This window comes from Neoarius graeffei, chromosome 4, assembly GCF_027579695.1.
Source record: "Neoarius graeffei isolate fNeoGra1 chromosome 4, fNeoGra1.pri, whole genome shotgun sequence".
Classification (NCBI taxonomy): domain Eukaryota; kingdom Metazoa; phylum Chordata; class Actinopteri; order Siluriformes; family Ariidae; genus Neoarius; species Neoarius graeffei.
Window position 1 is genome coordinate 48,770,518 of NC_083572.1, and position 14,525 is coordinate 48,785,042.

Consider the following 14,525-nt stretch of genomic DNA (forward strand, 5'->3'; position numbering starts at 1 on the left):
TATTCTGGACCAATTTCATTTTTTTTAAATTATATGAAAGTATGTCCCTTTACACACTCATCCAGAAGGGTAATTTTGCACAAGGCCGTCTGTCTACAGCAGAAAAAAATAAAATAACAAAACGCGTCTGGAAAAATCCCAAGGGAGTCTGGAGCCAGATTCGTGACGTCACCTGCGGAAGCGCAAGCAGGCTGCGCGAGCTTGCACGGTTTCAGTGCACAGCCTGTGTAGACCAAGCGCTCCCATTTCTCTCTCATTGTCCGGTCTATTGGGAAATGATGAGTACTAATCCCATCAAGACCAAGGCTTTGAACCAGAATTTTTTTCCTATTGGTTCGTTCCGAGCAGAAACGGAATTTTAACGTTTCCGGTTTTGGGTTCCACCATTAAATAGACGTTCCCGAACCGGTTAGAACAAAAAAAATTTAGTTCCCGGAACGGTTAATTACGTTCCCTGTCAGCTGTTTAACAAATGGCTATAAAATTATGTCTCTGTCTCATCCAGCTTAAGCCAAATGTAGGCTAATTCTATTACAACCTTCATTAAATAAGACAAGAAATAATTCAAAACAATTATTATTTCAAAAGTTGGCGATTTGGATTCTCAGTATGTCTTCCCATCTACACAAACAGAAAAAGTGCCAAAAATGAAAGATAATTCGTTTAGTGTGTTACCAAAGGCTAGTCAGGCCCTATAGAAGGCTACCGCATGACGTCACCGCGCCGCGAGATTTTGTTAGGCGCCATATTGGAAGACCAAGTACACATCTATGCAAGTACATACATACATAAAACAAACTACACCTGAAATGTAGCCAGGGCCAGTTCTGCCCTAATCTGGACCCGGGTGCAACATCGCGCAACACCCCAAAAAAAAAAAAAGTCTAAATCAGGACAACCATCACATAACTATAACTATAAACATTTTATATCAACTATTTTAACTAAATGGGCTATAATAAATAAGCCTGCAGGCAGCCACGGCAGGCTGCTTCAGAAAAGTAACCATTCAATGACACAACTGAAAGCCTGCAGCCACGGCGGGCTGCCTTAAAAAGTAACCATTTGTCCTACCATAAAACTCGTTTTGCATTTTCTGCCTCCTTTTTTGTATTTTCAACCCTCCGTTTATTTTCTTTCCTTTTCTGAAAACCCGATTTGTGTCCAGACATTTTGTTCTGCTACCAACGAACTAACTCGTCAGGTCTCGTCTCTCGAGCCCGCGATGATTCCCGTGGGAAGGGCAACAACTGATACATTTTTACAAACAGCCAATAGGGAGGTTGCATCGTTCAGGCTCTTCTTTGCTCAGACACTCAGTAATGCACTTACTCACTTATCACGTGGAGACGTGATAGTAGTCCACCTTCCCGCTCTCTCCATTCAGTCAGTGAACGTCACACAGGAAGTGAACCCCAGCGGGTCATAGAAACTTGCGCAGGAGAAGAATGGCTTTTTTATTTGTAGGCTATGGAAACTTTGAGGAACGAAATAAAAACCGGTATTAACCGGTTACCATTATTTTTAATAAGCGTTTCTGTTCTGGAACATAAAAAATAATAAAGTTTCTGGTTTCATTTCTGTTCCATGTGAAATAGAAAAAGTTCCCGGTTTTCGTTTTCGTTCCTTGAACCGGTTCAAAGCCCTGATCAAGACTGGTGTTGCTACACCCTCCTACGATACATCTGTTAACCATTTTAATAATTACGTGATAACGTTGAAGAAATTTGCAGAAAACCACCAGGTCGTTTTCTCATAAACAAACCAGCGCTGACGTAGGATTCAGAAGGAGGCGTCCCGCAGGCGATGTCACGAAAATCAATGTTTCCTGGGAAATTCAAATGCCAAGTTTTTTCAGAGGCGGACCAATTCACCTCAAATGGCTTGATTTCAACTGAATTTTTCTGGTATTGCGCAAGGTCAAAAAAATTGCACAAAATGCAAAATGTGACAGATATTTGACCAAAGTTTAATATAAAATAGGAGAATTACATTGATCTTGCGCCTGAATTTACCCGTGATATGCACTTTAACCCTTGAGAAGTGTGAGTACAAATAAGACAAAGGAAGGAATATCATCAAAGCTGATTAATTTACTATAGCATAATCTGGAGCTTCCCATGATCTCTGTGTTATATAGTTATGATAGTTTAACGCTGTTCAATCTCTTTTTCAGCACTGTCCCATTTTTCATCTTTAGAAATCTGAAAACTGAGTGACACACTTAAAACACACTTAGCCCTTCACTTACTTGCATTCATAAGTGTGGGGGTAAAATGGGTGCTCATGGGGTAACTGTGCGTCCCAGCGCTGGCACGGGATGCCTGAAGTTGTCTCATTCACTTTTCCTCTGTAATCCTCCCCACGGCCTCGAAAACAGTGTGTGGTATAACTGGAGCGAGAATGTCGCTTTGGAGCCTCCGCTAGATAGAACAGATGCTTTTACAAGATTGGGAACCTACACTGAATGTATCAGAATGCCTGGCAATTACCAATTATCTACTGACTGGATTCTGAATGGACAAATGCAACAGAAAAAGCTTGAGGTTTTCGAGAGATGCCTTTTGCTTTCTAAAGGGTCCCTTTAGTATGTACACTGTGTCAGGGCTCTTACAGTGGTGCTTGAAAGTTTGTGAACCCTTTAGAATTTTCTATATTTCTGCATAAATATGACCTAAAACATCATCAGATTTTCACACAAGTCCTAAAAGTAGATAAAGAGAACCCAGTTAAACAAATGAGACAAAAATATTATACCTGGTCATTTATTTTTTGAGGAAAATGATCCAATATTACATATCTGTGAGTGGCAAAAGTATGTGAACCTTTGCTTTCAGTATCTGGTGTGACCCCCTTGTGCAGCAATAACTGCAACTAAACGTTTGCGGTAACTGTTGATCAGTCCTGCACACCGGCTTGGAGGAACTTTAGCCCATTCCTCCATACAGAACAGCTTCAACTCTGGGACATTGGTGGGTTTCCTCACATGAACTGCTCGCTTCAGGTCCTTCCACAACATTTCGATTGGATTAAGGTCAGGACTTTGACTTGGCCATTCCAAAACATTAATTTTATTCTTCTTTAACCATTCTTTGGTAGAATGACTTGTGTGCTTAGGGTCATTGTCTTGCTGCATGACCCACGTTCTCTTGAGATTCAGTTCATGGACAGATATCCTGACATTTTCCTTTAGAATTCACTGTTATAATTCAGAATTCATTGTTCCATCAATGATGGCAAGCCGTCCTGGCCCAGATGCAGCAAAACAAGCCCAAACCATGATACTACCACCACCACGTTTCACAGACGGGATAAGGTTCTTATGCTGGAATGCAGTGTTTTCTTTTCTCCAAACATAACGCTTCTCATTTAAACCAAAAAGTTCTATTCTATCTGGTGCTAAAATACATCAAAGCTTCTCTCCCTCCCAGTTTGGATCAGCATCAATTTGCATACAGAGCCAACAGATTGACAGGAGATACCATTAATACAGCCCTCCACAGCATGTTGACGCATGTGGATTGACCTGGCTCATATGTAAGAATGTTGTTCGGGGACTTTAGTTCCGCTTTTAATACTATCATGCCCTGCAGAATGATGTCCAAACTTTACAGTCTGGGTGTCAGCCATCACATCTGCAGATGGATTAAGGACTTTCTTACAGACCGTCCACAGTCAGTTAGTTCCACCACTCGTCAGTCCTGGCCCCCTGGACTGAGGAGCGGTGCCCCCCAGGGCTGTGTACTGAGTCATTTGCTATACACCCTATACACCCATGACTGTACTACACCCTATACACCCATGACTGTACACCTGTCCATGACAGCAACATCATTATTATTATGAATTTCGCGGACGACACTACTGTGGTCAGACTGATACATAATAACGATGAGACTGCCTACAGGGATGAAGTCCAGAAACTCACTGCTTGGTGTTCTGACAACAACCTGGTACTCAACTCCTCTAAAACAAAGGAGTTGGTGATAGATTTTTGGAGGACTGACAAAAAGGCTCTGGAGAGAGTCAGGAAGTCAGCACAGGACATTATATGGACACAGCTGCCCTCACTGATGGACATACTGTATATAACACCAGATGCTTGCGCCGTGCAGAAAACATCATCAAGGACTGTTCTCACCCAGGAAACAGCCTGTTTATGCTGCTACATTCTGGAAGGCGCTATAGGTCCATACAGGCCCGCACCTCCAGACTCATGAACAGTTTTTATCCAAGTGCCATAAAACAACTCAACTCTTTGTTGAAGTATGTGCAATATTCTGTGCAATATTTTCTGGACTGTGCAATACACTTGCCCATCTATTTATTAACTTCTTGTTTTATGTCGATGTCTGCTGCATGTGATGTGTGCTGTTTTATATTTATATTACACTTATTTTATCTTAGCCTTTTTTAAATTCAAAACGTGCTGTTTTTATATTATATATATATTTTTTTCTTTTTAAAAATATATATTTTATATTACACTTATTTTATATTAGACTTTTATTTTTATATTGGATGTACCACTGAGGAGTTGCACTGAAATTTCATTATACAGCTGTGCAATGACAATAAAGGTATTCATTCATATTTTGGTCTCATCTGTCCACAAAACATTTTTCCAATAGCCTTCTGGCTTGTCCACGTGATCTTTAGCAAACTGCAGATGAGCAGCAATGTCCTTTTTGGAGAGCAGTGGCTTTCTCCTTGCAACCCTGCCATGCACACCATTGTTGATCAGTGTTCTCCTGATGGTGGACTCATAAACATTAACACTGGCCAATGTGAGAGAGGCCTTCAGTTGCTTAGAAGTTACCCTGGGGTCCTTTGTGACCTCGCAGACTATTACACGCCTTGCTCTTGGAGTGATCTTTGTTGGTCGACCACTCCTGGGGAGGGTAACAATGGTCTTGAATTTCCTCCATTTGTACACAATCTGTCTGACTGTGGATTGGTGGAGTCCAAACTCTTTAGAGATGGTTTTGTAACCTTTTCCAGCCTGATGAGCATCAACAACACTTTTTCTGAGGTCCTCAGAAATCTCCTTTGTTCGTGCCATGATACACTTCCACAAACGTGCTGCTAGCTGCTAGTTTGTTTATACTGCTTATTTCATGTTTCATGTTTACCTGCTATACCTCAAGTGCCCTTGACTGTTTGGTTATTTGTACCAATTTGTGTGTGTGTGTGTGTGTGTGTGTGTGTGTGTGTGTGTGTGTGTGTGTGTGTGTGTGTGTGTGTGTGAGTGTTTAGTCTAGTTCATATCTAGAGTGTTTATACTGTTTATATTGTCTGTTTGAGTGTTTGGTCTGTCTTGTTCTTATCTAGTGTTTATACTGTTTATTTATACTGTATATATTGTTTGAGTGTTTAGTCTATGTCTAGTTTCTATCTAGAGTGTTTATACTGTTTATATTGTTTTTTTTTTCAATTATTCTATTTTTATTTTTATTTATTGCATTGCCAGTTTGCACCGTGGGTCAGAGAGGACTGATATTTCATCTGTGCTGTATGTCGAGCATGTATAGCATATTTAACAATAAAGTTGACTTGACTTGACTTGTGAAGATCAGACTTTGATAGATCCCTGTTCTTTAAATAAAACAGGGTGCCCACTCACACCTGATTGTCATCCCATTGATTGAAAACACCTGACTCTAATTTCACCTTCAAATTAACTGCTAATCCTAGAGGTTCACATACTTTTGCCACTCACAGATATGTAATATTGGATCATTTTCCTCAATAAATAAATGACCAGGTGTAATATTTTTGTCTCATTTGTTTAACTGGGTTCTCTTTATCTACTTTTAGGACTTGTGTGAAAATCTGATGATGTTTTAGGTCATATTTATGCAGAAACATAGAAAATTCTAAAGGGTTCACAAACTTTCAAGCACCACTGTAGAATCATCCCGATCTTCCCCTTTATGGCATCCCAGAGTACTAAACCCAGTAAACTAAGCCCAGGTAAATTATCCTGGTCAAGGTTGCGGTGGATCCGGGAGTCTATCCCAGGTACACGAGGCAAGGAATTAACCCTGGGTGGGACACTAGTCCATAGCAGGGCACCATGCAGACAAACATTTACACCGAGAGCCATTTTAATGTAGCTAATCCATCTCCTAGCATGTTTTTGGACAGTGAGAGAAAAGCAAAGAAGCCAGAGGTAATCCACACCAACACAGGGAGATGTAAAACATGTGAAACTCTGAACGGATAGTTAACAGACAATTAAATCTCAGGATGGAATCCAGGAGCCTGGAACTTTGAGGTGGCAATGGTACCCACTGCCCCACTCTGCTACCCCTAAGTAGTTTAATATTTTAATTTATTCAGTTTTTACATTTTCTAACAGTTGAAAAAGCTATATGGCTCCAATAAATAGCCAGAACATATTGTCATTTTCAATTATATTGCATATATTCAAATAATGTGTCTAATACATACAGTAAATCTGTACTGAGGAGGTATTTGAAATTATGTCTGTCAAAGAGTTTAGATTTGCACAATATCTGAGGTTCTGTGACTGTAGAAATATGTTGGGGTTGTATTAAGACTCACAGCACTTGCGGATGTCACAGCTCTCTCTCTCCACCTCCGGGTCAGTGGTGTAACACCAGGGCACGGGGGAGGCATCAGGATTCCGGCAGTAATTATCATCCAGGCTCTTATCAGGGTATCTGGAGTCCAAGAAGGCTCATTAACTCATTTCAATGCAACGTTATCTGAATATTTAACAGTTATTCCACGAAATCGAGTCGTACATGTGCTGATAGCTGATGACGAGTGTAGCGCTAAGTCGGCTATAAGCCATGTACAATGAGATTGAGTGGAACAACTGTTTTATTATATCCACATTCGCTGGATTTTGAGAAACAAAGCAATTTTATTTTTATTTTTTGCAAATTTGATAAATAACAAGAGTGCTCTGAGAGCACAATATCCCCCGCTGGCAACTCTGCCATAACTCTGGTAAAATGTGACTGAATTGAATGAAATTGCAATATGCATATTACTGACATATACCAAAGAATCCTGTCAAGTTTCGTGAAATTCCTCCAAAAATTGTGAGCAGAGTTGATTTCAGAATGTGAGTACCCTTCCCAGGACAGACGGACAAACAGATATCGCCATGACAAGGCCCCTTCAGGCCTTTCGACCAGCAGGGGATAAAAATTGTGAGGGAAGTTGATTTCAGAAAGTAAGCACACCTTGATGAAATTGCCAAAGTACAAGTTTGTTAATAATCAAGGGCATAACTCTGGTAAAATCTGCTCAAATTAAAGGAAATTTCAATATGTGTATAGCTGTCATATAACAAAACCTTTTGCCAAGTTTGGTGAAATTCCTCCACAAATTGTGAGAGGAGTTGATTTCAGAAGAACGTACACCCTCATGAAATTGTCAAAGTACAAGTTATTTAATCAAGGGTCAAAACTCTGGTAAAATTTTCACAAGCAAAATCAAATCGCAATATACGTATTACTGTCATATAACAAGGCCTTTTGCCAAGCTTTGAGAAATTCTTCCAAAAATTGTGGGAGGAGTGGATGTCAGAAGGCAAGCACACCTTCATGAAATTGTGAAAGTACAAGGTTGTTAATCAAGGGCCACAACTCTGGTAAAACATGACCGAATTGAACAAAATAACAATATGCATACTAATGACATGCACTGTCGCCTCACAGCAAGAAGGTCCTGGGTTCAAGCCTAGCGGCCGATGAGGGCCTTTCTGTGCTGAGTTTGCATGTTCTCCCCGTATCTGCGTGGGTTTTCTCCAGGTGCTTTGGTGCTCCCAAAGACATGCAGGTTAGGCTAATTGGTGGCTCTAAATTGACCGTAGGTGTGAATGTGAGTGTGAATGGTTGTTTGTCTCTATGTGTCAGCCCTGTGATAACATGGCGACTTGTCCAGGGTGTACCCCGCCTTTCGCCCGTAGTCAGCTGGGATAGGCTCCAGCTTGCCCGCGACCCTGCACAGGATAAGCGGCTACAGATAATGGATGGATGACATATAACAAAGCCTCTTGCCAAGTTTAGTGAAATTCCGCCACAAATTGCGAGAGGAGTTGATTTCAGAAGGAAAACACACTTTCATGAAATTGTCAAAGTACAATTTTGTTAATCAAGGGCTGTAACTCTGGTAACTTGTGACCGAATTTAATGAAATTACAATATGCATATTACCGACATATAACAAATAATCCTGCCAAGTTTCATGAAATTCCTCCAAAAGTGTGAGAGGAGTTGATTTCAGAAGGTGAGTACCCTTGACGGAAGGATGGACAGACATCGCCACGACATAATCCCCCTTCGGGCCTTTCGGCCAGCGGGGGATAAAAAAAAGATACATTCTTTCCATCAAATACTTTTTATTCCATATTTTTTTGTTCTTCTTCTTCTTTAGGGTTTTTTGGTGGTTGGCAAACCAACTTAAAGGTGCATTACCACCACTGACTGGGCTGGAGTATGGAACGGGAGATATTTGGGGGGGGGGGGGGGGGGAAGGGGGGGAGAGAACTATATTCTTTGAGCTATTTCTGTTTCTTTAAATACCTGATAACAATTTTTGGGGTTTTGTTTTCGAGTACAGTTTTTATTTTGCCCTCGGTTGGATCAGCAACACGCTCCGCCATTTTGTTTTTCTCTACTCATGGTATTATGAGCTGATAGCCTAGTAGTAGAGTAGCGCGATTGCTCATATCCAATGAATGTGGATAGAATAAACTATGGTTATCAATTCCATATGTTATATATTAATACACATCACAATATAATACTACTGTATATGAAGTGTAGATGTACATCAGCAGACTGCTATCAAGAGATTACTACAAATGAACCAACAGCAAGGTGTAGTTTATGGGTGTAATTTTAAGATATAGTGTTTAGCTGTAGGTGAAAGTATACAGGGTGTCAAACACAGTGTGTAGGGTGACGCTGGTAATGTTATATACTTTTCTGGTTGATAGATGTGTTGATGTGGAGTTTGCTGATCCCATCTCTGGCATTCTTTTCCACTCACTGTGCGATCAACCTGACCCCTGTAGTCCTCTCCATTACAGGTGATACACACCTCTTGCAGATACACACATACGGTATACAACACATGCTAGACTTGAGGAGAAATGGCACTGCAGCAATGTAAATCTGGCAATATGATAGAAGCACACTCTTTAAATTTACTTTAATAATGAAATCATTTTACAGCGAATAATGCAAGCTTCATGTGTTTTACCACTTTTCTAGCTTTTTTCTAATTTAATTACATGACTGTGAAATTGTGGACTGTACCATCTTTACAATGGGGGATATTACAGCTCTCGTATCTGCGCTCAGGGTCCGTGGTGTAGCACCAGGGTCCAATGTCATCCCCATCTGGATTACGACAGTAATTTAGCTCCAGGCCATTAGTGGAAGAAGGGGTATATCTGTTCCCAAATGTATTAACTCATCAACGGTATAGAAATTGTACACAGACATCAAAATGTTCTCATATTAAGTTGTATTTATAACTTGTAATCATTTTATCTCAGTACCTGAAATGTTGGTTCTGTTTTCCTACCTGTGATCATGAGGAAACTTTGACCACCACTGTTGACATGTCAGTCCTGTCTTGGTCTTAGATACATCTCCCCGATAGTCCTCTCCATTACCAATAATGCACTTCCTGATATAAACTGGGCAGTAAAAGAACACATCAGTGCCACAGGGAAGCTGTTAACATATGACTAGCATTAAACCAATAGGCAGCACAGCTCACCTTTCATCTCATACAGGTCACAGTTGACGTTTCTCTTCACCTCTGCATAGTCTGTGTTGCCCACCCAGGGCAAGTGCTTACAGATTACAGATGGACGAAACACATAGTTGAAGGCCCTTGAAATAAAAAAAAACCCAACCAACCAACCAACCAAACAAACAAACAAACAAACAAACAAACAAACAAACAAACAAACAAACAAAAAAACATTTGTATGTGATCAAAGTTTGGCATGCCCAACAGTTTCTAACTGAAACAAGACAATGGTATTATATTTTATAATTTGTATCAAAAGTTCAAATCAAATGTGGATATTCCTGCAACAAAACGACAACTTTATTATAAGATACAACCAGAAAACAGAAAAAAAAAGCAGAAATGCTTGGAACGGGGCAGCACGGTGGTGTAGTGGTTAGCGCTGTCGCCTCACAGCAAGAAGGTCCGGGTTCGAGCCCGGTGGCCGGCGAGGGCCTTTCTGTGTGGAGTTTGCATGTTCTCCCCGTGTCCGCGTGGGTTTCCTCCGGGTGCTCCGGTTTCCCCCACAGTCCAAAGACATGCAGGTTAGGTTAACTGGTGACTCTAAATTGACCGTAGGTGTGAATGTGAGTGTGAATGGTTGTCTGTGTCTATGTGTCAGCCCTGTGATGACCTGGCGACTTGTCCAGGGTGTACCCCACCTTTCGCCCGTAGTCAGCTGGGATAGGCTCCAGCTTGCCTGCGACCCTGTAGAACAGGATAAAGCGGCTAGAGATAATGAGATGAGATGAGATGCTTGGAACGTGCTTGTTTCTTTGCCCATACCAAAGTCACCCCATTCTGATATTGCACTCCCTAGGCATTAATAGATCTTGCTCATAAATTGTGCTGATACAGTGGTTTATTTAATAAGGATGAAGAAAAAAAAAACCATCCACACAATTAATATCACATTTAGAAAGTACACCAAAATTCAGTGGGAGATTCTTACATTACACTGAAATTTGAAATTTTAAAAACAATGCTCGTGTGTCACGTTGCTCATCCTTGGATTTTCAGTCGCGGAAAAAAACTGGTAGAAAAACAGCCAAATGTAACATGCTAAAAGTACACCTCTGTCTTTATATATTTACGCAAAGAAGATTTAAACATAATCCCCAGTAAAACTACGCTTCAAGTTCAATAATATATATTTTTAAAAAGGCACTACTACTTGACATACAGTGTCTCGATAAATCTTGTTTAAAACTGAATTGCTGAACTAGAGATGTGCTTCCACTTTTCATTACTGATTCCTACTAATTTAATGCATTCTTGCTTACTGTTTGTTTTCAGAGATTTTGCCTAACATCACGAACAGCCAGGCTGTCAATATCTTGGCTGTTTATACAAGTATGTTTTTCACTCTAATTCTATACACTGGCATTTTTGTCACATTCTATACACTTTCTATGTAAATGGAACAAATGTGGAATGATTACATTCAAAGAAAACTCGCTTAGCTGTAACTGAACCCCTACAGGCAGTGTGCCGTGTCAGAGAAAGGTAATGTATATGTAGATGGACATGAATTTCATCATGGGCATGAATGCCATGGCAATATTGGGCTTTCAATGGTTTCTTTGAACTGTTTTTGTTCTGAAGCGGAATGATTGTACAACATACGTCTTTAATAGGAACCCAAAAACTTTGGTGCACAGCTTTGCATGTTCTCCCCGTGTGAACACAAATAGGGTTTGTTTGACAGCATTCATTGGATTGACCAACACACAGTAAAATAGGAAAGTCCTAGGAGCTCAGTGCAGATCTGAGAAAGAGGATCACAGATTTATACAACTCAGGAATGTCTCTTGGAGCCATGGAACTGCCATGAACTGGAAGCTGCTGGAACACTGTCTACAGTCAAGCATGTTTTATATCACTGTCGACTGAGAGACTGCTATCCAAGAAAGAAGCCCCTACTCCAAAATCAACACCTTCAAGCTCGAATAAAGTTTGCAGCTAATGAAGATGGAGGACTACCTCAGAATTCTTCAGCATAACCTCAAACCATCAGAACCTTGGACACAATTGGGTGTTCCAATAGGACATTGATCCCAAATACATATCAAAACTGGTTGTGGAATGCATAGACATATAAACATAGACGCCGCATTCTGCGTAGAATCATACATCATCCTCGCCGCCATATTGGATGTGGCAAAGTGGAGATTCTTCAACCGTCTCTAGACAGTAGCCGAGAATAAAGATGCCTCATTCATGTGCTGCGTTTAACTGTACCAACAGGTTTACCGTCCAAACGAGATCACATGGGATTACCTTTCACAGGTGAGACTGGAAAAATACTTTTCATTGTATTTGATCATTATAACGTAATTTTACGAACAAATTTTTCTGACTTTGTGGCTAATATGAAGTCTCGCGCATAATAGCTGCTCGGTGAAACCTGTCTCCAAACAACGAAGTATTTCCTTCGTAACTACGCTGATTGTTGTTAGTTGCTTAGCTAACTTTTCACATACTATGTAGGTTTCCCAAAAATAAAGACATGAAAAAGCAGTGGGAGACAGCTGTGTGACGGGAAGGGTTTTCTGCTACTCCGTCATCCATGCTGTGCAGTGAACACTTCAGAACAGAGGATTTTGACAGAACAGGTCAGACAGTCAGGATCAGAGAGGGAGCTGTTCCTTCAGCCTTCAGTTTCCCAGCTCATCTCCACCGGGTAGGTGTAGAGTTATAAGCAGTGAGCATTAGATAATACAGTGCCACACTATGATGAACGTTTTTGAACGTATGATGAATGTTTTTAACCTTTCTGAATGTGAAGGAATCAGTGATGTATTTTGTTTTGGTATGACGTTAGAACCTGGCCGAATTCAGTTTGGCGGTCATTCAGCTCACTTTATTCAACAAGAGTAGGTCTGTGTGGTGACTCAATAAATAAAACAGTAAATTTTTATTTTCATTCACTATTTCCAGTTTTTCCACTATTTCCATCATTTATCATATTCAGTCTTATAGGTTGGTTATTGTGGCCTCAGGTTTTGGTAGCTTGCTACGGTATGCTGACTGATTAGCTTACCTGAGCTATCTATCGCGTATCTGTCGCTAGTTTGCAGTGTACAGGGTATTTCGCACACTATTTATAACCATCACATTAAAAGTTATATGTGTTGTTTTGATGCCTGTTTGTTTCCCAAATATATACGTGTGTGTCTTAATGGGTGAATAAAAGGCATCGAGTTAAATATTATTGTAGAAAGGGGCTTTATGAAGTTCAGTCCATTTACTTGCATTGGTTTACAGGGAAGATTTGCCACATCAAATATGGCGGACACTCTGACGTATCCCAGCAACGGGCCACCCAGCTCAATGCGGTGTCTATGTTTACATGTCTATGGTGGAATGGATAAACCAGGCTAATGTTAAGCTTAAATGTACACGGCCTTTCAATTTCATAAAATCGGTGAAATTTAGTTCCCTCTAAAATTTGGTCATTGTGATATATGTTTATTTCTATAATATCTAAAAAAAAAAACGCAGACCATTCTGTGGCTGGGAAGTTATTTAATTTGAAGGGATTCCCTAGCAAATAACGTGCATGAAATTGCTTGCTTCACGCAGTCAAGCAGACAGAGGAAGTCTAATGTGTGCATGCACAGGTTTACCTGCTTCTGCTTCTTTTTCTTCTTCTCATGCGGCATCCAGTGTTGCATTACTGCCATCTACAGGCTTACTTTGACCGTGCACTGACAGTTCCATCATTCTGTCGCTAAACGAACAGCTGATCACACCGAGGTACTTGCTGACCGCCTATTAGTTTGGTCCTGCGTTTCCTTTCTTTCGCAACATAACATCTTTTCTTCTCGTTTTCTGCTACTGTAGTTGTTTTTTCACGTTCCATTCAAACAGTCACATCCTCCATTTTTCTCTCCTGTTTCAAATTTGTATCCCACAATGCCTTGCGCAAACAGGGAAAGCCCACCACGTGATGCATGATGTAGTATCTTGATTTGGGTTGGGGTGAAGCAAGAAAAAATAGCGGCGAATTTAGGGCCACGTGGCCCTAAATTGTTCTATTTTTTTTAAAAACCCCACACTAATAAAATTGGAAGTCTGTGATTTGAATTCAGTAGCTTTCGGTCCACTAAACAGAAATAATTGGGTGTCAGGGAAAATTCTTTTTATGACCTACACTTGAAAAATCTGAAAGTCAGTCTACCTTTAAAACAAGTCCCGACCTCTACCCGATTGAAAACATTTGGACCGTGCCATAAAAATTTAATTGAACTTGACCAATTCTGCCAAGATCACTACATCACAAAAGAACAGTATGCAGAGCCCACAAAATTGTCTCAGACCCCACTCACCCTGCACACTATGCATTTCAGCTTCTGCCCTCTGGAAGGCGCTACAGGTCAATTGCCACCAAAACAACACACTTTAAAAATAGTTTTATCCCTACTGCTATACAACTTTTGAACTCTTGCAGATAAACATTGATCATGGACTGAAAATTGTTTGATGTTGGAATTGTCTGTGTCTATTTGTATGTATGATATTCATGTTGTCTTAGGTTGTGTCCCTAGTCCTTATGTTATATGTTGGAACCTGTACCATGCCGTACTGAAAACAAATTCCACCTGCTTGCAGTGTGGTCATTAAAGAATTATCCATCCATCCATCCATCCATCCATCCATCCATCCATCCATCTCAAATATCCAACTAGAATTCTGCCAGATGCTTGTTGATGGCTACCAAAATAGTCAAGGTGAAACTT

The 14,525-nt window shown here is 40.4% G+C and overlaps 1 protein-coding gene across 1 annotated transcript in view; it reads right to left on the bottom strand.

Moving 5' to 3' along the window:
• The window catches only part of mst1 (macrophage stimulating 1), a 35,953-nt gene that overhangs the window by 17,316 nt on the left and 4,112 nt on the right, over nt 1–14,525 (bottom strand). Inside the window, exons 3-8 of the mRNA XM_060918227.1 lie at nt 9,769–9,884; nt 9,571–9,685; nt 9,300–9,436; nt 8,963–9,083; nt 6,568–6,686; nt 2,252–2,423 (exon numbers count right to left, since the gene is read on the bottom strand). Coding sequence (XP_060774210.1) covers nt 2,252–2,423; nt 6,568–6,686; nt 8,963–9,083; nt 9,300–9,436; nt 9,571–9,685; nt 9,769–9,884 — 780 coding nt within the window. The remainder of the gene's footprint in view (nt 1–2,251; nt 2,424–6,567; nt 6,687–8,962; nt 9,084–9,299; nt 9,437–9,570; nt 9,686–9,768; nt 9,885–14,525) is intronic.